The 23,268-nt window shown below is 46.6% G+C and overlaps 1 protein-coding gene across 1 annotated transcript; it reads left to right on the top strand.

The window, feature by feature from the left end:
* The first annotated feature begins 4,557 nt into the window (after positions 1-4,557).
* Positions 4,558-15,273, top strand: Pcyox1 (prenylcysteine oxidase 1). Its single transcript, XM_085840415.1, has 6 exons — positions 4,558-4,739; positions 5,590-5,796; positions 7,121-7,295; positions 9,259-9,470; positions 9,781-9,933; positions 12,302-15,273. The coding sequence occupies exons 1-6, from the start codon at positions 4,628-4,630 to the stop codon at positions 12,958-12,960; spliced, it is 1,518 nt and encodes a 505-aa protein (XP_085696541.1). The 5' UTR covers positions 4,558-4,627; the 3' UTR covers positions 12,961-15,273.
* The last annotated feature ends 7,995 nt before the right edge of the window (positions 15,274-23,268 follow it).

The raw sequence follows: 23,268 nt of genomic DNA on the forward strand, positions 1-23,268 counted from the left end.
CTGAGCAGGGGCTCAGTAGGGCGAAGGTATTCAAAGACCAGAGAAGCAGGAAGTCAGTCCATGTGCAGCCTATCTGTGTTTGCTAATGGCCTCTCTGTGGAGTACACTGCCCTAAAGTAACCCTTCCCAGACTCTGTAGGTTATTTATTTATAAGTACAATGTAGCTGTCTTCAGACATACCAGAAGAAGGCATCAGATCTCACTACAGATGGTTGTAAGCCACCATGCGGTTGCTGGGATTTGAACTCAGGACCTCTGGAAGAGCAGTCAGTGCTTTTAACCACAGAGCCATCTTGCCAACCCTGTAGGTTCTTTTTTTTTTTCTTAAATTCAGTCTTTATTGGTTTATTTTATAAATTTCTGGTCTCTGAGGAGGCCAGAAGAGCATGTCAGATCCCCTGGAACTGGAGTTACCACTGGAACACCCACATGACAGTTGCCATGTGGGTGCTGTAAATCAAACCCTGTGTTCTGGAAAAGCAACAAGTGCTCTTACCCGCTGAGCCATCCTCCAGGGAATTCTTGGTGGAGACAATGTTCCTTTGAGGGACTGTGTGCTGTGTTACCTTACAATTACTCTTCAGAGACTGGGAATGCTGGCCCATGCTAGCAACCCCAGCCCTCTCTCGGTTCAGACAGGAGGAATGGAAGTTTGAGGCCTGCCTTCCTGGGTTACATTGAGAGACCCTAGCCCCAAAAGAAACAACAATTATACCTTATGCATGAGATAACATTTTCTCTGTTAGTTTTGCTTTATTGTTACTGCAATTTGTTCTGTTGTTATTTTTAAAAACAGGCTCTTGGGTTCACCTGCCTCTTTCTCTGTGTGTGTGTGTGTTTTCCTTTCAGTCTATCATCTGGATTGTTCTTCTGAAAGGACCAGGGTGCAGAATGGAAGTACCTTGGCTCCCACTCTGCAGAGCGCCCCCCAGCTGCCTCCCACGGGACTTCCTGTATATTCATTCTTTCATATGACTTCAGTAGTGGAAGTCGGTTTCCAAATATGACACTAGGCCCAAGGTCAGTAACAGGGCCGATTCTAATCACATGACAAATATTTACCAAGGGCTTATGTGCATTTAATGCACTGAGCTCCTGTGGCATAATGTGCTTTGGAAAATGAAGTAAAAGCCACAGCTTTTAGCTGTTTCCTTGGCAGTGTAGAGATTGTCCGAGTTCTGTGCGCCTAAGTACAGCTCTTGCATTTTGGTCCCTAAGCCCTTCCACCTCTGCACTCTGGAACTGAGTCATCACCCTGTCACCCTGTCACACAGGCCACGTGCTCTTTCTCTTTGCTTTTTCTCCTATTACCTACACAGCCCTGTGCCCTCACGTCCTATCAGCTTTTGCCCAAATCCTACAGACTCAATGAGGCCACAGTGTGCATGTGGAAGTGGTTGGTTCTCTCCAGTCTTTATGTGGGTTCAGGATATAGAACTCTGGGCACCAGGCTTGGACCCCAAGCACCATAACTGGCTGAACTATAGTGATAGCCCTAAGTTCAACATTACTTTGTATCCAACTCAGTTTCCTTCCATTAATACTGTTCTTTATGATCATATATTGTTTCTTTTGTGTTTGTTTGGGGGTGGGGCAGGAGAAAAAGGGATCATGTTAGAGCCTATAGCTTTTCTCACAGAAGTCAAGATTGAGTATCTTCTTCAAATGCATCAATGCATCTTCAACCCCCCTCTGTGTGTGTGTGTGTGTGTGTGTGTGTGTGTGTATCTTTTGGCTTTTTTTTTTTTTTGGTTTTTCGAGACAGGGTTTCTCTGTGTATCCCTGGCTGTCCTGGAACTCACTCTGTAGACCAGGCTGGTCTCAAACTCAGAAATCCGCCTGCCTCTGCCTCCCAAGTGCTGGGATTAAAGGCGTGCGCCACCAACACCCGGCTCTTTTGGCTTTTTGAAACAAGGCTCTTCTATGTACCACTAGATGCCCTGGAAGAACTCACTCTGTAGACCAGTGTCACCATATAGACGTGATAGGACCTGGGAGACTGGGGCTTATAAACAAGGCAGACTAAAGTCTTATGCAATAGCCAACTTTATTTGGAATTTCAACAATTTATATGAGGATTAAGAAAGAAACCACATGAGTTAAGTTCTCATGAATTCAAACTGTAAATAATCACAAGGAAGAGCCACATGTGGCAAAAACATGGTTTTTCTATCGAGGCATGGAAAGGGTAGTTTAAACATTTAATTGAACAACAACAAGCAATACTGAGTAATTGACATAAACTCATTCCTATCTGCTATATCTGGGAGGAGCATGGAAACACATTCCAAGAACAATTCCATGTTTTGGAGAAACTGAGGTCACAGGGTCTTGTTTTTCTTGGAGTGTTCTCACCTGCACTCAGAATTCTCCTCACAAGACTCTATTCCTGGACTGAGTTCCAAGAGACCAGGTTACTTTCAAACTCAGATCTGCTTGTCTCTGTCTCCCAAGTGCTGGGACTAAAGGCATGAGCCACCACTGCCCTGACTAGCCAACTTTTACCTTAGAGACAGGGTCTCCCACTAAACTGGGAGCTTGACAATTAGGTTAGGTTGCCTGGCCAGCAAGCCCTAGGGACCATCCTGTCTTCCGGCTTTGGAATTATAATCACGAGCTTCTGAATCCAGATTTTTGCATGGGCTCTGGGGATCTGAACTCAGGTTCTCATGCTTGCAAACCTAGCGTTTTACAGAGTGAACCATCTCCTCAGAATCCATTCCGAGTACACCCTGTGCGTGCGTGCGTGCGTGCGTGCATGTGTGTCTTATAGTATGACATCAGTGTAGGGGACAGGAAAAAAATAATTTTCTTCATTTTTATGATTCCTTTATTTAGGACAGACCCCTGTAACAAAACCACATCAACAAAAGAACAATAACCCAAACATAGCCCTTTAATCTCCACACTCAGGAGACAAGAGGCAGGCAGATCTCTTTGAGTTAAAGCCCAGCCGAGGCTACATAGTGAGCCCTGTCTCAGTAAATAAGAGGAAAACAAACAGAAAATTGAAAGCATCTCCGAGGAATGAACGGCTCTCCAGAAGCTGGCTTAGGATACAGGATGCCTTCAAAGGATAGTCAGTTTTTAGAGACAAGGCATAAGATGTCGAAGAAGAGTTTGCATTCTTAGGGCTGGAAACCAAGAGAAGGCAAATATATAGCAGGAGAAAGGCTCCGGGGTCAGGCTTGTGATGTGAATTTCTGACTGGTGAAAGTTTGTGAAATCCCAGCACACAGGAGGTAGAAAGGGTTACTTGAGATTCTGTTTTAAAAAACAAAAATATGTGGAAAAACCAAAAACTACAAGATATTGACAGGTCTCAGCTGGCTAGAAGTGAGAACACCTTGTTCTATAACATAGCACAGCTCTTCCTACATCTGGAGGAGAAGCCTGGCTCTTTAGACTGCCCAGGGCAGAGGAAGGCAGAAGCTGGGAACAAAGAGCCTTCTTTGGGAAGGTTGAAGCATAGGGGACATCGTTCTTGGATCTGCTAACAGAGGCATGTCATCAGCTCCCTTTCCTATGAAGGTCAACCAGAAAATTTAGTTTCATCTCTGGTAGCATGCAGCTTCCGATGGGGATTCCCCATTGAGTTGGCATGCTGTCCATCCATCCAGTCCAGTAGCTCAGGCCAAACTAATGGCTTCCTAGGAATTTTACTTAAAATGTCTAAAATTGCCTTTGGTGATAAACCCACATCCCTCAGGTAGAGAAGGGAGGAAGGATCCCTCTGTCCTTGTGTGTATGTTTATTTTTATTTATGTGTTTGTGTGTGTTCTGGTGCTCTGGAAGGTCAGAGGAGGGTGACAGTTCCTCTGGCACTGCTGGCACAGCCAGTTGTAAGCCTCAGAAACAGAACTCAGTAGCACTCTTAGCCACTGAGTCATTTCTCCAGTGCTTAAAATTTTGTTATGCTTACAAGTGTGCCAGAGGAAGGTCCGGTGGAATAAATAGCAGGAAGTGCTCTTAACTACTGAGCCATGTCTCCAGCACCCCCACACCCCCATACACACTCAGTGTTTTGTTTTTAGGCAATTGGAGGAAGGTAGACAGCATTTCTTATTTTTGTGTCTTCTCTAGTGTCTTCAACTTGGAAACAGACCGTATGTGAGAGGTCCCTTTGGTGTTCTAATTTTATTCGTATGGACGTGGGTCCCGTGTTTTGCTCCCCTTACTTCTCAATACCCCATCTCTCTTCCTTTTCTTATCACGCAGCTGAGTCCCTGGAACAAAGTGCTCACTTCAGAAATGTTTGTGGCCGGTTTGCCTGGTTTAGACTGAGATTGGCCACGTGCATTCTTTACAAGCTCGGGATTTGGGGGACTGTAGAGGGCACTTGTGAAGAAGGATGCATCTTCAGGAGAAGCGGGAAAGGAGAGCTGAGGTGGCCCTCAACCTGCGCCTTGGATGTGGGCTTCTGGGACCAGAGTGGACTTCGGGGGGGCACAGAGGACCAGGATTAGATAACTCAAAATCGGAGAGCCTGGGGAGCAAAGGACCTGGGTGGGGCGAGTGGGCGTGGTCGTGTGCTCTGGGGCGGGGCCTGGGCGGGGCGAACGTGCGCAGACGCATAGAGCAGGGTCTGCTGGCGGACCCGTGGTCAGTCTGCAGCTGCGGGACGCCATGGGGCGCTTCGCCGCTGCATTGGTGGGCTCACTGTTCTGGCTGGGGCTGCTGCTATGTGGTCTGGGCAGTCTGGCGAGCGCCGAGCCCCGGGCCCCGCCGAACAGGATCGGTAGGTGCGGGGGATACAAAGGCGCGGCGATGCCTAGGTCGGTCTTCCCGCGGCTGGGTGGAGATCGGGGTCCCGAGACCGGGCGGTGCGCTCCGAGTCTGGAGCAGTGCCACTGGAGACGTGTGCTAGCCAGGGACTCGGTATCCGTGCAGCTCCAGCCTGGGAGGCCCTCGGCTCTAGCAGCTGAACGCCCTCAAGAGCCCGCCTCTAGCTGTCCCTGGAGCTAAGTCTGTCTGTCCGGCCGATTGGGGCACGCAGACTCTGCACAGGGACCAGTCTCTCTCCCCTACCTCCAGATCCCCTCCCCTGAGAAGGACTGGGACCGCCTCCCCGCACCTGCGCTCTGCTTACTGCAACTGCTGCAGCTAGTCGGAGAACCCGGTCTCTTCGTGGCTTTGGATGTCTCGGATTTTCATTCCTGGGTGTCTGTTCCCATCTGAAGCTGTGTCTTTCGGGATCGTTAATGGTGTTGGGGCCATAGAGAGACAAAGAACAAAGCTGGGCGAAGATGGCGTCTACTTTATTTAAAATGCGTGCTGGAAGGGCCCATTCTTACTTCCCCAGGAATTGGGCACAGCAGGGTCCCTGGGTCCGGTGGTGCCTCCACAAAGACCTGGGAGAACCTTTGGGCATCTTTTGACCAACTGTCAGTTTGTAACTTCATCTATAGCACCTGCCTAGGTTCAGGGCGTCTGTCTTTAAAGAGACCCCTTCCCTCAGGTTTCCCCAAGCTGTTAGTTTTAGTCTTGAGTAATGGCTATTATTGGTTAATGGCTTTTCAAAAACAAAAGCAACACTGCTAGGAGGGGAAACAAACGGTTCCTCTTTTCCTTTTCCCCCCTCCGTATAGCAATAGTCGGTGCTGGAATCGGTGGTACGTCCTCCGCCTATTACCTAAGGAAGAAATTTGGGAAGGACGTGAAGATTGACGTATTTGAGAGAGAAGAGGTCGGGGGCCGTTTGGCCACTTTGAAGGTGCAAGGTCATGACTACGAGGCAGGGGGTTCAGTCATTCACCCCCTAAATTTGCACATGAAGCGATTTGTCAAAGAGCTGGGTATGTGATTTCATAGCACTAAGCAACACTATGTGTGACTGGCCGGATGTGTTTTCCTAACACAGAGAACTGATGTGTCTGCCTTGTCTTCTACAGAGAAGTTGGTGAAACTGTTTCTCTTGCTGTGGGGTTGAGCGGTTGGTCCCAGCTTAGCATCGAGCCACTCTCCTGTAATGAGACTCTAGGCTATCTGTGTGGCATCAGCTCTCTGGAATTACAGCCATGGGGTAGAGTGAGGGTGGCTGTTGTTAATTCTTTAAAAAAAAAAAATTAAAAAAAATTTTTTTTAAAGTTATATTTTAGTTATTTATTTTGTATAACTGCGGGGTGGGGGTGTTGGTCTGAGTGCCACAGGGTGTGTATGGAGGTCAGAGGACAATTGATCCAGTCAGTTCTTTTTCTTCTACTGTGTGGGTCTCAGGAATTGAACTCAGGTGCAGTCCATTTGGGGCTGAGCCATCTTGCTAGCCCCCTGTTGTCAGTTCTTAAACCTCAGGCTTTGGGTTGAGAAATCAGAGTGCTTTGAGCTAGCAGAAGCCTTAGCTCATTCTGCTGCTGAGAAAATGAGATCCACGGGCTTCCAACACTTGGCTTGAAGTCACTCAGACAGGGTTCAGACATGTACTCTCAGGGACACATGACTGACACGTTGTCGGCAGAGGAGCGGGCCATGTTCGGAGAAGTCTGGCAGGCCCGTGCAAGCCTTCTCGTAGGGAATATTGTGTAACGCTGGCCGTTTCCCATTTACCTGAGTTTCCCAGTTTTGCAAAGTTGAGGCTTGCGTAGGATGGGATCTCTCTCACTCCTCGGGTGCCCTTCCCAGGCCTGGCAGAGGCTTCCTTCTCCATGACTGAGACTAGTGGGTTTAGTTTGGTACAGGTATGAGACTGTCTGACCCATCTCCTGCTGTGTCAGTTTGTGGATCGAGCAGTCAGTCCTGTGTCCACACTGTTCTAAAAATAGAACTCTAATGGGACTCCTGAGACCTGGGAATGGCCCCTAAGTCACTCAGTCCAGAAAGTCCCTAACAGGTCTCCCAAATTCCCTTTTCATTGGGCCAGTGTAGAAATCACTGGCCTACCTTTCCTCTAGCTTTGTCTTGTTTTGTTTCATTTCAAGATTTATTTATTTATTTTTAAAATAACGTATCTGTGTGTGTGTGTGTGTGTGTGGTGGTGGGGGGGGGATATATCCATGCAAGAGTTACAGGTGGTTGTCAGCTGCCTGACATGGGTGCTTGGAAGTGAACCCAGGTCCTCTATAAGAGCAGCAAGGGCCCTTAACCACAGAGCCGCGTCTCGAGCCTCTCCCTCTGTTTTGGCAGGTCTCTCCAGTGTTCCCGCTTCAGGTGGCCTGGTGGGAGTGTACAATGGAAAGTCTCTGGTGTTTGAGGAGAGCAGCTGGTTTGTAATCAACGTGATTAAGCTGGTGTGGCGCTATGGGTTTCAGTCCCTCAGAATGCACATGTGGGTAGAAGACTTGTTGGACAAGTTCATGAGGTAACTAACTATTCAGCCTCTGGTGGACCTAAGATCTGTCGGCCCGGGAGCATGACAGGGTTAGTCTCCTGCACCAGCTCTACCTCATCACCACCTCATTAAGCAAAATGTTTTCGCAGACATCATACAGATCATCATCCCATTTGGGAGCTGAACATGTCATACGTGTTTGCTTCTAAATTGTACTTGGCGAGGGCTGAGATGTGGCTCAGTGGTAGGACACTTGCCTGGCATGCCCGACCATCTCATTTAAGGAGTTGACTTTGTATAGAATCTCAGAGTGTCTGGCAACACTAAAGAAACATGAGCAAAGCACGATTCGGAAGTTGAGTCTGAACAACGACAACAACCACCAGAAAAAAAAAAAAAAAAAAAGCATGAGTTCTCATGGCAGTCAGTTGGCTCGGCAGCCAGTGCTGTAGGCTGCTTTCTGCACATGGGGAGAATGGAGAGGTCCAGGCTTTAAGTGTGGAAAGCCACCCACCTAGGAAATGCTAAAGCTGGAGCTGCCCCCGAGGCTGACTGGAGACTCAGTCTCAGTGCCTGCCTCGTGCTGGTGAGTGAGATCCTGAGCACAAGAGCTTGGAGGAAAGGTAAACTGAGGTGAAGTGTGGCTTTGGGGTTTGGTGTGCGTGCACTTCTCTGTAGGTGTATCCATCCATTTGCCTCTGTGTGTGTGTGTGCACACAGGAGTTGGCATACAGTGTTTTCCTCAGCCATGTCTTTATCTTGTGTGTGTACAAGTGCATATGCACACACAGTGGAGTGAGCTTAGCCCACTGAGCCATCTCCACTGAACCTAGAGTGAGGCCTTTTTGTAAAATTTTTAAGTTTTTTTTTTCTTTTTTAATTTATGTGTATGTGTGTGAGCCCATGTGTGTAAATTTGCACAAGTGTGTGCAGAAGCCCCCAGAGGCCAGAAGAGGGCATCAGATCACCTATAATTGAAATTGTGAATCTCAGGCTGGCCAACCTCCTGAATGTTGGAATTATAGGCATAAGTTTTATGTGGTGCTGGGGGTGGGGCTGGGGGTGTCAGTCCCAGGATTTTGTGTTTGCAAGGTGAGCACTCTGTCAGCTAAGCTATATCCCCAAGACATGCACATCTCTTTGAAAATGTCCCATTGAACATATTTAAGTGCACAGATGTCTTGAGGTAGAAGGCAGAGGGGAGGGCAGAGGGCTGAGATTAAGCTGTGCCTCCCTTGACTGGTAGGAACTCATCAAAAGGAAACATGGAAGTCAATTCATGATTTAAAAAAAAAATTGTGTGCACTTAGTCTGTATGTATGTCCATGATCTATGTATGTCCATGATCACATGCACGCCTAGTGTCCAAAGAGGTCAGAAGAGGGCATCAGATCTCTTGGAAAAAGAGTTAACAGCCGGGCGTGGTGGCGCACGCCTTTAATCCCAGCACTTGGGAGGCAGAGGCAGGTGGATTTCTGAGTTTTTGGCCAGCCTGGTCTACAAAGTGAGTTCCAGGACAGCCAGGGCTACACAGAGAAACCCTGTCTCGAAAAACCAAAAAAAAAAAAAAAAAAAAAAGAGTTAACAGATGATTGTGAATTTCCAAGTGGATGCTGGGAACAGAACCTAGTCCTAAATCAGGTGGTGGAGGCACAAACCTTTAATCGCAGCACTTGGGAGGCAGAGGCAGGATCTCTGTGTTTCAGGCCAGTCTAGTCTACAGAGGGAGTTCTAGAACATCCCGGACCGTTCAGAGAAAAGAACCAAACAAGAACCCAAGTCCTCTACAGGAGCAGCAAGTGCTCTTAACTGCTGAGCCATATCTAGCCCCATTATCATTGTCATTGTCATTATTAGTATTAGGTGGAATTTCACTGTGTATCCCAGGGTGTCCTACAATTTGCAAAGCCTGGTATCAGTCTCATCTTCCGATGCTGTTTGTAGCTCCATGCCCTTGAGTGGCGTTTAATAGCCATTTCTCTTTTTTTGCAAGGATCTACCGGTACCAGTCCCATGACTATGCCTTTAGCAGTGTAGAAAAGTTGATGCACGCCATCGGAGGGGATGACTACGTCAGACTGCTTAACCAAACCCTCCGTGAAAACCTGAAGAAAGCAGGCTTCTCCGAGACGTTTCTCAACGAGATGATTGCTCCTGTCATGAAGGTCAATTATGGTCAAAGCACGGACATCAACGCCTTTGTAGGTAAGCCAGAATTGGAAGAAATCCGAGCGAGCCGTAGCTAAGGGACCGAGCCACCCGTGGGGGGGTGGTCTAATTCTTAGTGTCTCGGGCATTTTTACCAACATGGTTTATTTCTATCTGTGAGTTGTTAGCAGCGGAGGGTCCTGTGCTTCTGTTAGTTTCAGTGGCTTTCACCTGAGCAAGACCTTTGCCCCTGAGGGTCATCTGACAGTGTCTGGAGGCATTTGGGGCAGAGTATCTAAGTGGTCAGGACAGGGCGACTTACGTGACCAAGACAGAATTAAAGCATGTTTTTGCACCCTCCTGACAGGGGCGGTGTCATTGACGGCTGCCGATTCCAACCTCTGGGCAGTGGAAGGTGGTAATAAAATTGTTTGCTCGGGGCTCCTTCAGGCCTCTAGCAGCAATCTTATATCTGGCTCCGTAATATCAATAGAGGAGAAGACGAGGACCAAACAGACAGGTGAGGCCGAACTTTGATTTTTTCCATTATTCCTAAAGAAAAAAAAATAGCTCAAGGAGGAAATATCACATGCATACACACAATTTTTTCAAAACTTATTTCATGTGTGTGGGTGTGTTTTATTGTCTATATGTGTACCATAGGCATGTAATGCCCTCAGAGGCCAGAAGAGGGCGTCAGATACTTTGGAACTGGAGTTACAGATGGTTATGAACCACCTTATAGATGCTGGAAATCCATCGTAGGCCCTCTGCTAGAACATCCAGTGCTCTTAACCACTGAGCCATCTCTCTAACCACCCTCCCACCCCCCCCCCCCCTTTTTTTCTTAAAAGATAGGGCTTTTCTATTTAAAGTAACTCTGGCTGTCCTAGAACTCACTGTGTGGACTAGTGAGACAGGTGAGGCCGAACTTTCAAGGAGAAAATAGGTTGGCCTCGAGCTCAAAGAAATTCACCTGCCTCTGCCTCCCAAATGCTGGCATTAAAGTTATTGCCACCAAAGCCAAACCAAACTAAAAAGACCCCTAGCTTTTTGCATGGGTAGTGGAGATTTGATGTCAAGTTCCACAGGTCTATAACTTCTCATAGCTTCTATTCAGTGAGAACAAAACATGGAACATTCCCTTAGAGGATGAGGATTTTTCCATATCCCATGAGCCATGGTCACGCCCTTTAGCACAGCTGGGAACGTTTCTGCATGAGCAGTGTGAAGTTCCACTGCTTGGGAACTTTGTAAAAGATGGCAGAAGAAAAGATTTCCTGGCCTGGGGAGATGGCTCAGTTGGTAAGAGCACTTGTTGCATAAACATGAGGACCTGAGTTCAAATCCTTAGTACCTATGCTTAAAAAAGAGCTAGATGTCCCTTGTGTGTGCCTGGAATGCCAAGAGTATAGACAACACTGGGGCTTGCTGCTAGCTATGGGTTAATGAGAGACCCTGGCTCAAGGGAATAAGGCAAAGAGCAATAGAACAGGAGATCCCATGTGTTCCTCTAGCCTTTGTGTGCATACCCAGATGCATACATGTACATACATAGGTGTGCATATATACCTGAGTGCTCACCACACACACACACACACACACACACACACACGTACACAAACGTCACAGGCTGGGTATGTATCTTAGTTGGTAGAGCACTTTCCTAGCAAGCATGAAGCCATGGGTTTGATCTCCAGCACCACAGAAATTAGGTGATGGCACAGACCTTATAATCCTAATACTCCAGAAGTGTGGGCAGGAGAATCAGAAGTTGAAGGTTATCTTTGGCAGTATAGTGAGTTTGAAGGCAGCCTGAGCAACATGAGACACTGTCTCAAAAACACAAACAGGGCTGGGAAGATGAGAGCCTTTTCAGTAAAGTGCTTGCTTGCCATGCAAGCATGGGAACTTGACTTTGATCCCAGCACCCACATACAAAGCTGGGCATTTGGTCAAGTGCTTGTAATTGTGGTGCCGAGGGGAAGTAGAGGCTGGGGAACTCTTGGGGCTCACTGGTAGCCAGCTTAGCCTAATTGGTGAGCTACAGTGAGAGATAAACAAGGGGAGGCTGGGGAGATGACTCCGTGTTAAGAGCACTTGATGAACGAAGTTAAGTTCAGTTCCCAGCACCCTCGTGGCAGCTCACAGTGGCCTGTAACTTCAGTTCCAGACGATCCGACACCCTCTCCTGGCCTCCACAAGCAGCAGACATGTACTTGGTACAGAGACATACACATGAACAAACATTTCTATAAATAATAATAATAATAATAATAATAATAAATCCCTTTTATGATTTATTTTGTTTATAAGAGTACACACTGGGCAATGAGGAGATGGCTCAGGGGTTAAGAGCACTGTCTTCTCTTTCAGAGATCCTGATTTAAATTCCCAGCAACCATATGGTGACTCATAACCATCTATAATGAGATCTGGTACCCTCTTCTGGCCTACAGGCACACATGCAGGCGGAACTCCATATACATAATAAATAAATAAATAAATAAATCTTAAAAAAAAGAAAAGTACACACTGTAGCTGTCTTCAGGCACACCAGAAGAGGGCATCAGATCCCATTATTGATGGTTGTGAGCCACCATGTGGTTCCTGGGAATTGAACTCAGGACCTCTGGAAGAGTAGTCAGCACTCTTAACTGCTGAGCCATCTCTCCAGCCCAAATAAATCTTGAAAAAAATAGAAAGACAGAATTCAAGATGGGTAACTCCTGGGGGTGACACTTGAGGTTAGCCTCTGGCCTCCAAATACAGACACACTCTTGTACATGTACACAAAGAAGACCAACACTGCTGCAGAATTATTTGTAGAAGGCCTGAAATTGAGCGTTAGAAGCACTAAGAACTGCATGTTTTCCCATGCCCTCTAGGAAACCCCACCAAGATGTATGAAGTGGTATATAAAACAGGATCTGAGACCCATTCTGACTTCTATGACATTGTCCTCGTGGCTGCTCCTTTGAACCGGAAGATGTCCAGCATAACTTTCCGAAATTTTGATCCGCCCATCGAGGAATTCAATGACCCATATCAACAGCTGGTGACAACTTTCATCAAAGGAGAACTCAATTCCACTCTCTTCAGCTCCAGACCCAAGGATCAGTTTGGCCTCTCAGCAATTCTTGTCACTGATGACTCCGATATGTTTATTAACAGTCTGTCCATTGTGGCCTCTGTAAGACAGAAGGAGGGTCCCCCACCCGCGGTGGATGGCATGCACGTGTGGAAGACCTTCTCCAGGGACATCCTCACCAAAGAACAAATTTCAAAGCTCTTCCTGTCCTATGACTATGCTGTGCGGAAGCCGTGGCTGTCCTATCCTCACTACGAGCCTCCTCAGAAGTGTCCCTCCATCATCCTCCACGACCGGCTTTATTACCTCAATGGCATCGAGTTTGCCGCCAGCTGCATGGAAATGAGTGCCATTGCCGGCTACAACGCAGCTCTCCTTGCCTACCACCGCTGGAACGGCAATGAGGAAATGATTGATCAGGACGACCTGTATGAAAGGCTTAAGACGGAGCTGTAACTGAGCACTGCCCCTCCCTGGAGTGTCCTGCTCTCGAAGGACCGAGTCAGCAGAGAGGAATTTGAACCTTTCCTGGTACTCCTCATGTGGGTCATGAGAAAACACAGCGTTCCTGTTCCTCGGAGAATGTGTTCTTCCGTCAGAATGTCTTCACTCTTTGGTTTTGGGGGCAGTACAGGAGGATTGAACCTGAGGCCCCGTGCATGCTGGGCAATTGTTCTCCTCCTGAGCTGGGCTATATCCCTAGCCCTCCTTTGTGGTTTTTCTTTTGAGACTGGGTCTCACTAAGTTGTCCAGGTGGAATCCTCCTGCCTCAGTCTCCGGAAAGCCTGGGATTTGATTCCAGGCCCTCCACATTAGGCCTGGCTGGATAACTGGGGAAACGTTGGACTTTCCCAGGCTTGTCTGGTTTTACGAGTCACCTGGAACTTCATAAACACCGGGGTTGGGCCGGTGGGCTGGTGTGGGCCTGGGTTTGTTTAGATTGTAATCTTTTTTGTCTCTCTTTTCTTCTTTGGGGGATGTTACAACTAGGGTCTTAGTCTGCACCCCAGGCTGGAACTCATTATGCAGCCCAGGCTGGTCTTGAAATCACAGCAATCCTCCTGTCTCAGCCTCCTATGTGCTGGGATACAGGTGTTTCCCAGATCCTGGCAGTTTATACTCTTTTGATGAGAATGTTCTCAAAGCCTGAAGTCCTGACTTTAAGAATGTGACTTTTGATTGCTTCTGCCTTGGCTTTATCAGGGATAGATTCAGAGATAGAAGCAGAGATATCCTGTGATTTGGAACCAAATATATAAACTATTAACTTGAGAAACTGGCCCTCATATGAGGAGGTCTGTTTTTCTGTACTGTGGGGATTGAACCCAGGACCCTGAGTATCCCAGACAAATGCTCTACCACTGAGCTACATTGCTAGCCTCAAGAGCTTCAGGATCGACATCTAGAGAATGGAATTTCCTAGGTTAAGGATGGGGTCTTGGCTCTATAGCTTTGTCAAGTTCAAGTTCCTCGCATGCAGTCAAGGGTGAGCAGGTCCTGGGTGTCAGGTAGAGAGCTTTGAGTGCCTTAAAAGTGCTAAGCAACACAAATCAAAACCACAGCAGACCAGTGCCAGAGGTGACTGGCTGCTCCATGGTTATTCAGCTGTGGTCTCCATGGGAACGAACACTAGAGCAGAGGCAGCTTGAGTGAGCCCAGAGCAGTTGGCCTTAGAACCAGGTCTTCATGGCCACGTGAGTTCAGAGGGACACACATCAGATGCTGGGCATGTGCAGTGAGGGACCCTTGCTGAAATCTCTTTTTTTTGTTTTGTTTTTTTTCGAGACAGGGTTTCTCTGTGTAGCCTTGGCTGTACTGGAACTCACTTTGTAGACCAGGCTGGCCTTGAACTCAGAAATCTGCCTGCCTCTGCCTCCCAAATGCTGGGATTAAAGGCGTGGGCCACCACGCCCAGCGCTGTTGCTGAAATCTTAATACAGTGGCGCTCAGTTGTAGCTGCACGTGGGAGTCAGATTTCTCTTACATAGACAAGCTCAAGAAATCTAGCGTTTAGTCCACTGCTCAGAGGTCTCCAATGAATATCATAGCCACTAGTATTAAGAGGGGGAAAAAAAAAGTAATTTTGCCTGCTTTGGTGGTACTTGCCTGTCATCTGTACTTTTATGACAAAGCGAGAGGGTCAGAAGTTCAAAGCCTGAGTATCCCAGACAAATGCTCTACCACTGAGCTACCTCAGGGTAGGCTGTGGCAACCCTATCTCAAGGAATAAAAATCAACACTCTTCACCAGGTTATAGCGTTGCTTCAATAAAGGGGTCTTAAAAAGCCTGATTCTTAAAAATTATTTTTCCCTACTCTAGCTGTAGGAATTAATAATGTATGGAGAAAGCAGCGGTGATATATTTGATATGGTGACAGAAATTAAATTCATAGTTTAATCAGAAGGTTGGCTTTTTTCTAATTCATTTAGAGACATTTGTATTTTTTTCTGCTGTGGTGTTAAGGAATGTGGTTTGTCAAAAACACAACACTCAGAAATATAACACTCGTGGATTCCTATGGTGGATCCTGGATTCGTACGGTGGATTTGTGCAGTCCCGCCTCCTCAGAGTGGGAGTGTTTCATGACCCGCAGTGGGTACCCGGAACTGGGAAGCAGTGAGCCCCACATGTTCTATTTTCCACATGTACAATATACCTGTGGTAAAGTGTTAATTTATAATTTGGCACAGTAAGAGATTAACAACAATAATTATAAAATAGAAGAATTGTAACAATTGGAAGTCGAATAAACTTACAACTTACTTCTGGTCTGTTTCTCTTCTTTTTCTTTTCTTTTTTTTTCTTTTTCTTTTTGTAGACAGGGCCTCACTATGTAGCGTTAGCTGGCCTCAAGTCATACAGACAGCCTGCTTCTGCCTCCTGGGTCCTGGGATTAAAGGTGTGTGCCCTCACATCCACCAGCTCTTTCTGATATTTTCAGACCAGCAAAAGCAGCACCACCTAAGGGGGGGGCCGCTGCAGATGCAGGGACATACAGGATAACTGAGTTTCTACCATTTGTGGACTTGATTTGCAATGGGATATACTTAGGCTTGTAATTTAAATTTTTGCTGGTGGGCCAGAGAGTTGTCTCAGTGGTTTAGAGCTACAGGCAAAGTACACATTTGTTTTTTTGTTTGTTTGTTTGTTTTTCGAGACAGGGTTTCTCTGTGTAGCCCTGGCTGTCCTGGAACTCACTTTGTAGACCAGGCTGGCCTCGAACTCAGAAATCCGCCTGCCTCTGCCTCCCGAGTGCTGGGATTAAAGGCGTGCGCCACCACGCCCGGCTCACGCCCAGCTTAATTTTTTAAATTGACATAAATGTGTACTTTGGCCGGGCGTGGTGGCGCACGCCTTTAATCCCAGCACTCGGGAGGCAGAGGCAGGCGGATTTCTGAGTTCGAGGCCAGCCTGGTCTACAAAGTGAGTGCCAGGACAGCCAGGGCTACACAGAGAAACCCTGACTCGAAAAACCAAAAAAAAAAAAAAAAAAATTAAGAAAAACCTTTAGCCAGATGTGGTGGCACATGCCTTTAATCCCAGCGCTTGGGAGACAGAGGCAGACAAATCTCTTGAGTTCAATATAGAGGCAGGTGGATCTTTGTGAGTGCAAGGCTAACCTGGTCTACATAGTGAGTTCTAGGTCAGCCAGGGTAACACACTGAGTCCTTGTCTAAATTAATAACAGTAGTAGTAGTAATAAATGAATAAATACTGAGCAAAGTGTGAGCCCCTGTTTCAAAAAAAAAAAAAAGATATAACCTACTGAGCATGCTCATATTTCAACAAGGAAAGATGGTGAAGATTGACAACCTTCTCCCTTCCAATAAGCACAGCTTCAGTTGTAAAGACTGGGCCAGAAAATTCCCAGGGAGGTCTCAATCCAGATTCTGGGTGGAAGATCACATCTGTTGGCTGGTGTCACCAGGAGTGTCTGCAGCTCGAAGGACAGCTATAGGAGGGGGTAGTGAGGGATCAGAGAGAGACTGATGCCCTTTGGGCTGTTACAGGACAGCTTCTTGCCCTTGCTCTCAGTTGTCCCCTCACCCCAGGCTTTACAGAAGCTTGGCAATTGGAACTGCCCCAGGCACCAAAGCAGGTGAGCTTGTGGCCTTGGGTCTAGCATGTTCACTCTGGACTCTTGACTTGCTTGCTCTGCCTGGAGCTACAGGGATAAGCCAAAGGTGTGGGAGTAAAGGTACTGACCGTGGGCAGAGAAGAGTTAAACTACTCAAGAGGAGGCAGAGAGAGATACAGAGGGCAAGTTCCCAAGTTAGCCCTCTGAAGGAAGGGGAGTTCTCTCAGGACAGTTTGATGGGCTTTGTCTTTTAAAAAAAAATGTTTATTATTTTATGTGTATATGTTTTTGTCTGCACCATGTGAGTGCCTGCTGCCTGTTCCCTACAGAGGTGGGGAAAGGGCATCAAATCACCCGGAACTAGAGTTACAGATGATTGTGAGCCACCATCTGGGTGCTGGGAACCAAACCTGAATCCTCTGGAAGAGCAGCCAGTGCTTTTTGACATGGGGCCGTCTCTCCAGGTTCTCTTTCTTTTTCAGTTCTACGCCTTACGGTATTGTTGGGGCTCAGGAATCGCCAAACAAACCAAACACTGATCTCAGTTAAGCAAGAATAGTTTTCCGAACACATACACAATGCTGGCAATCCAGCACCACTAAAAAGACTCGGGAGGCTAATTGCGGTGCTACTCTGCTCACAGGGTAGACTTTTTATAGGAAAAAGCAGGTTCAGAAGTTTAAAGGGCAAGGAGGGGAGCAGCTGGCTCACTAGGCAAAGTATTATCAGCTAACCTTTAAGCTGATTGGTCCTGAGTAAGGTAAGGGGGTGGTGGACGGTGGTGAGCAGGGGAGCTTCAGAACATTGAGATAACAGAGCGTGAGTATTAATTATAATTTTTGTGCTTATTAGTAGCATTCTTCAATGTCAGCCACAAAAACCATAGTGAGCCCATACAGAGGTGCGGGAAGGGCTGCCTGGTGGTCAGCTCTGACTCCAGCCATTTTAGACATAACAGTTCATAGTGACCTTTGATTTGATGGGTTCTACATAAAGCTTTGTGGAATTTCTTAAGGTTAGCAAACCTTACTTAGAACATACAAAACAAAACAGGGTATGTGGTCAGCATGTCCTTGAGCCAGGTCACTTCTCTGTGTCAGTGACTGGCAGGCATGTTAATCCCAGCACTTGGGAGGCAGAGACAGGTGGATTTCTGAGTTCGAGGCCAGCCTGGTCTACAGAGTGAGTTCCAGGACAGCCAGGGCTATCCAGAAACTCTGTCTTGAAAAATCAATCAATCAATCAATCAATCAATCAATCAATCACCTCAGCACCCAGAAGCAGAGACAGATGAATCCCTTTGAGTTCTAGTGAAACCCTGTCTCAAAAACAAGCAAAACAAAACAGAAACGCCCTCTCAGCAAGCATCTGATGCATTTTTTCCAACATAATATTTTTATTGATTATTTGGGAATTTCACATCACGTACCCATCACACTCACTTCCCTGTCCTCTCAGGTCTGCCCACCCCAACCCTGTGACCTCCCTTCAAAAATGAAGGAGGAGGAAGAGGAAGAGGAAGAAGAGGAAGAGGAGGAAGAGGAAAAGAAGAAGGACGAGAAGGAGGAGAAGTAGTACCACCCCCACCCCACCCCCACCGACAACCAAAACATAAGTTAAAGGCCATGGTCACACTCCCAGTGGCCAGCCCCTTAAAAGAAAACTGAGTCCTTCCTCACCCACACCCCTACCAGAAGCCATCAATTCATCAATTGTGCAGAGTTACACTTCAGCATCTTTATCACAATTTTTAAGAAATCTCTTTGATAGTTTCCTGTCTTGGCTGTTACTTTTTAGGGGGCAGGGTCGGGGTAGAGATTGTCACAGAAGCTTTCTATGTCCTTTATTCTCAACTGTGAGTCTGCAGTCATCGATACAACAGCAAAAGTAGCTTCCTTGCCCTTTACAGTCAGTGGGAGCACAGATCAAGGACTTCCACGTGGTTTCTGTCAATAACATGGCCTCCAGCATCAGCATGTGTCACAACATGGTCTCTGGAAGAACAGACCACAAACATCAACCTCCCACCATCACCGCCCTCTGCTGCAGCGCGCCTGCTCCCCCTCCCCCACGGCCCTCTGCTGCAGCACGCCCCCCGCGCCCCCGTCCCCCACCTCAGACGCCATCATAGCCTTCGGTGGCAGCACACACTACGGGACATACAAATGGCCTTTAGTGGTAACACGGACCTCAGACACCAATGTGGTCTGCATCTGATGTGTTTTACTGTGAACCCCCAGTACTCTGTCTGCATCACGGTGAAGACCTTGCCGTGAGTTTGGGTGACTTCTCTGGGCTTACCCAAGCTGCCCTTGCTCTGCTGATTGCAGGAACTTCTTCCTGTGGAGATCAGAGCTTCATGTATCCTGGGCAGGTGCTCTACCATCTGAGCCACACCGCCAGCCCTCATTCTTTATAGGTGCATCAAATGCCTCTGTTTATATGTTCCAGTTTTTCACGGTCCACACACCCATTGATGGACACCTGGGCAATTCCATGACTTAGCTACTGTGGATAGCACTATAATAAACATGGATGTGTGAGTATATTTTATGTGTCTGTTGGATACATACCTGGAAATGGCATAGCCAATGATTGGTCTGTTTCTGAGTTGCTGGCTTTCTCAGTTGTTTTGGAACAAGCACTCCAATACCAATGAGAGTGGAAGAAGAGATTCATCAGTGGTCCAAAGAAAGCCAGGGTAACTCCTAAAAGGTCTCTGTCCTAGATCTAGCTTGTATTCTCATTTTATACTCTAAAACCACTAACTAGGTGAATAAGCAACCAAGATGTTACAGAAGTGGACTTGGCAGTCAGCCTTTTATTTTTAAAGGGATAGATCATAGTTGACAGTGAAGCTTATGTGGTCAGATTGTTAAGGAAAATGTATTAGTCAGGGTTCTCTAGAGTCTCAGAACTTATGGAATGTCTCTATATAGTAAAGGAAATACATTATTGGAATGACTTACAGTCTGCAGTCCAACTAACCCAACAATGGGCGGCTGTGTCTGGGAAGTCCAAGAATCTAGGGGTTGCCCAGTCTCAGGAGGCTGAGTGTTTCAGTGGATTTTCTGAATAAGGTGGAATTCTGAAGAATTAGGTTCCAACAGATGTGCTGGCAAGTAAGTGCAAGCAGATGAAGAAGGAAGTCTTCCTTCTTCCATTGTCTTATATTGAGCTCCAGCAGAAAGTATGGCCCAGATTAAAGGTGTGTTCCACCACTCTTGGACCTAAACTTTTCTATACTTGAAACTTGCTTTGTCCCTGGCAGGTCTTGAATCAGAGATCTGCTTGCCTTTGTCTCCTGGGATTAAAGACATGTACCACCTTGCTTGGGCCTAGGCTTTTCATGGCCACTATGCCCTAAGAGCTGGATCAAAAGTCTGTGTCTTCCAGCCTCAAGATCTGGGTCACAGGTGGACCCTCCATTTCTGGACTGTAGTTCATTCTAGGTATAGTCAAGTTGACAACAGGGAATAGCAACCAACCCAGGAAATGACCCAGTGCTATTCTGTCCCAGGTAGCAAGTGAAACCATGCCCGAGAATGAGAAGTACAAACAGTGCTCTAAGTAACTCTCATAGTTTATTGATTGATTGATTGATTGAATGTATACGAGTACACTGTCATTCTCTTCAGACACACCAGAAGAGGGCATTGAATCCCATTACAATGGTTGTGAGCCACCATGTGGTTGCTAGGAATTGAACTCAGGACCTCTGGAAGAACAGTCAATGCTCTTAACCAATGAGCCATCTCTCCAGCCCCCTCTAACAGTCTCTTAACCTTGTTTTACTTCAGTATATATGCATGCATTTGTGGGGATGTCCACAGAGGTCAAAAGAGGGGATAACAGGCCAGTGTGGGTATTGGTAGCTGAACTTAGATCCTCTGGAAGAACAGCAAACCTTCTGAAGCACTGAACCATCTCTCTAGTTCCTTAGGTTTTTTTATTTTATTTTATTTATTTTGAGACATGGTTTTTCTTTTTTTTTTTTTTTTTTTTTTGGTTTTTTCGGTTTTTTCGAGACAGGGTTTCTCTGTGTAGCCCTGGCTGTCCTGGCACTCACTTTGTAGACCAGGCTGGCCTCGAACTCAGAAATCCGCCTGCCTCTGCCTCCCGAGTGCTGGGACTAAAGGCGTGCGCCACCACGCCCGGCCGAGACATGGTTTTTCAATGGAGCCTTGACTATTTTTTTTTAATTTATTTATTTTTATTATATGTAAGTACACTGCAGCTGTCTTCAGACACTCCAGAAGAGGGCGCCAGATCTCGTTATGGATGGTTGTGAGCCACCATGTGGTTGCTGGGATTTGAACCTCGGACCTTCGGAAGAGCAGTCGGGTGCTCTTACCCACTGAGCCATCTCACCAGCCCCCGAGCCTTGACTATTTTGGAATATGTAGACCAGGCTAGCCTTTGAACTCACAGAGTTCTACCTTTGCCTCCCGAGTGCTGGGACTAAAAGGCATAATTCAACATGCCTGGCTTTGGACCTTATTGTTGCAGGATTTTCCCTGACGAATTACATTAGAACAGCAGGAGACCTGTGATTGGTCAGGGAAAGGGGAAATTATTGTATTGGCATCTTGTAAATTGTGATTTTTATTGATACATAAATCTGATTGGTTATAAGCTTATAATTATAAGCTTTAAGAGTTTTTATTCTACCAGGTAATTGGGTGTCGCGATGGCTGACCCTGGGGTTGGCGGTTGTTGCATGGAAGGGAGAGGAACTTGGGAGCCAAATACCTGGTGGAGCTGGCACACGCCTTTAATCCCAGCACTTGGGAGGCAGAGGCAGGCGGATTTCTGAGTTCGAGGCCAGCCTGCTCTACAAAGTGAGTTCTAGGACTGCCAGGGCTACACAGAGAAACCCTGTCTTGGAAAAACAAAACAAACAAAAAAATATCTGGTGGGAACTACCTCTTTTCTTCTTCAAAGTAGAACCCTACCATATTTACAGTTAAGGTGAGGGAGCCAAGAGCAGGTCAGTCATAGAAGGGACCTGGGGCTGACTTTAGACACGTAAGTTTGGCTACTCAGGATGTGCCTTATGTGTATTAAAAGACTAAGTGACTCTCAGAGTTGTCTGAATAATGGGCCGGACTGCCCAACAGATGTGTGGTACAACTGTCATTGCTTCCCATAGCTTCATCCCTAGAATGGCTGAGGGCTAGAATGCAGTCTCCAGTCTGTGGTCAGTCCTGAGCTGGGTGGCCACTGAAGGACAACACCCTCACCACTCTTCTCACGAGGAACTGCCTGCCATTCATGGGAAGGCTGTTCTCTGAAGTCTGTTTCTACTTTACACAATTCCCACCACACAATCCCAGCACTTAGGAGGCAGAGGCAAGTTATCTCTAAGTTTGAGTCTAGACTGGTTTACATAGCAAGTTCCAGGATAGTCAGAGCTACATAGCAAGACCCTGTCTCAAAACCCAAACCCCAACAAGATTAACCACCCCCCATTACTCCCCATTTCATGACTAAGTCAGATACAAGCCGCCCCACGTTACTGTTTTTGTTCTAAGGTTGGTGTTATTTTACTAGGTATGTGGTGGTCAGTTAAGGGTTTGAAGGCCTTCAGCTTCTTAAGCACGCCATCATTGGGCTATACCCAAGTTCTGTTAAAAGTACACTTGCAATAGAGCATTCTAATCTGAAATACTTCAAGACCTGTAACGCATGTAACTTGGCAGTCAAAACACAAGCATGCTAAAACACTGCACAGGTTAGCCAGATTGGCTCACTGGTAAAGATGCTTGGTGCCAAGCCTGAGGATCTCAGTTCAATCCCTAGAATCCCTATGGTGGAAAAGAACGCTGACCGCTGCCAAGCTGTCTTCTGACCTCCATACATCAGACACACATATACACCCACAAGAATTAATAAAACAGTATTATCACAAGGAAACAAATATAAAGTTACAAATAGGAAATATACTTGTTTATTATAAACTTGTTTAGGTTTGGATCTGTGGTGGCACAGAGGCCATTGTCTATTTGAATACTTGGTTCCCAGTTGGTAGAACTGTTTGGGAGGGGTTAGGAGGTGTGGCCTTCTTGGAGAAGGTGTGTCACTGGACATGGACTTTGAGTTTTTTTTTTTAAGATTTATTATATGTAAGTACACTGTAGCTGTCTTCAGACACTTTTTGCTTTTGCTCTGTCCCTGCTCGCTCACTATAGCTGTCTTCAGACACCCCAGAAGAGGGTATCAGATCTCACTTCGGATGGTTGTGAGCCATCATGTGGTTGCTGGGATATGAAGTCATGAACCTTCGGAAAAGCAGTCAGCACTCTTACTGCTGAGCCATCTCTCCAGCCCAGCTTTAAGATTTCAAAAGCCCAGTTAGATCTCTGCCTACAGACATAAGCTTTCAGCAACTGTTCTAGTACCATGTCTGCCTGCCTGCTGCCATGCTTCTTGTCATGATGGTCCTGGATCTATCCTCTAAATGATAAGCCCCCAATAAACTTGTCTTTTTCTAAATTCTTCTATAAATTGACTTGGTCATGGCATCTCTTCACAAAAATAGAAAAGCAAGAGGCAGATTCCATCCCAAGACAGCTCATGTCATACAAATAAATATTCTAAAACTTAAAACACCCCGTCCCAAGAATTCCACATTAGGAACCTAACTCAAATTTGAAGTCACAGGAGGTCAAAAGTACTAATGTTT

This window comes from Mus caroli, unplaced genomic scaffold (genome assembly GCF_978045245.1).
Source record: "Mus caroli unplaced genomic scaffold, Mus_caroli_1 scaffold_7, whole genome shotgun sequence".
Lineage (NCBI taxonomy): Eukaryota > Metazoa > Chordata > Mammalia > Rodentia > Muridae > Mus > Mus caroli.

Excerpts from the sequence above, each read along its gene's own strand:
- Pcyox1 (XM_085840415.1), top strand. The coding sequence starts at position 4,628 with ATGGGGCGCTTCGCCGCTGCATTGGTGGGCTCACTGTTCTGGCTGGGG. Across the intron at positions 5,797-7,120 it reads GCGATTTGTCAAAGAGCTGG|GTCTCTCCAGTGTTCCCGCT; the intron begins GTATGTGATTTC and ends CTGTTTTGGCAG. Across the intron at positions 9,934-12,301 it reads GACGAGGACCAAACAGACAG|GAAACCCCACCAAGATGTAT; the intron begins GTGAGGCCGAAC and ends CATGCCCTCTAG.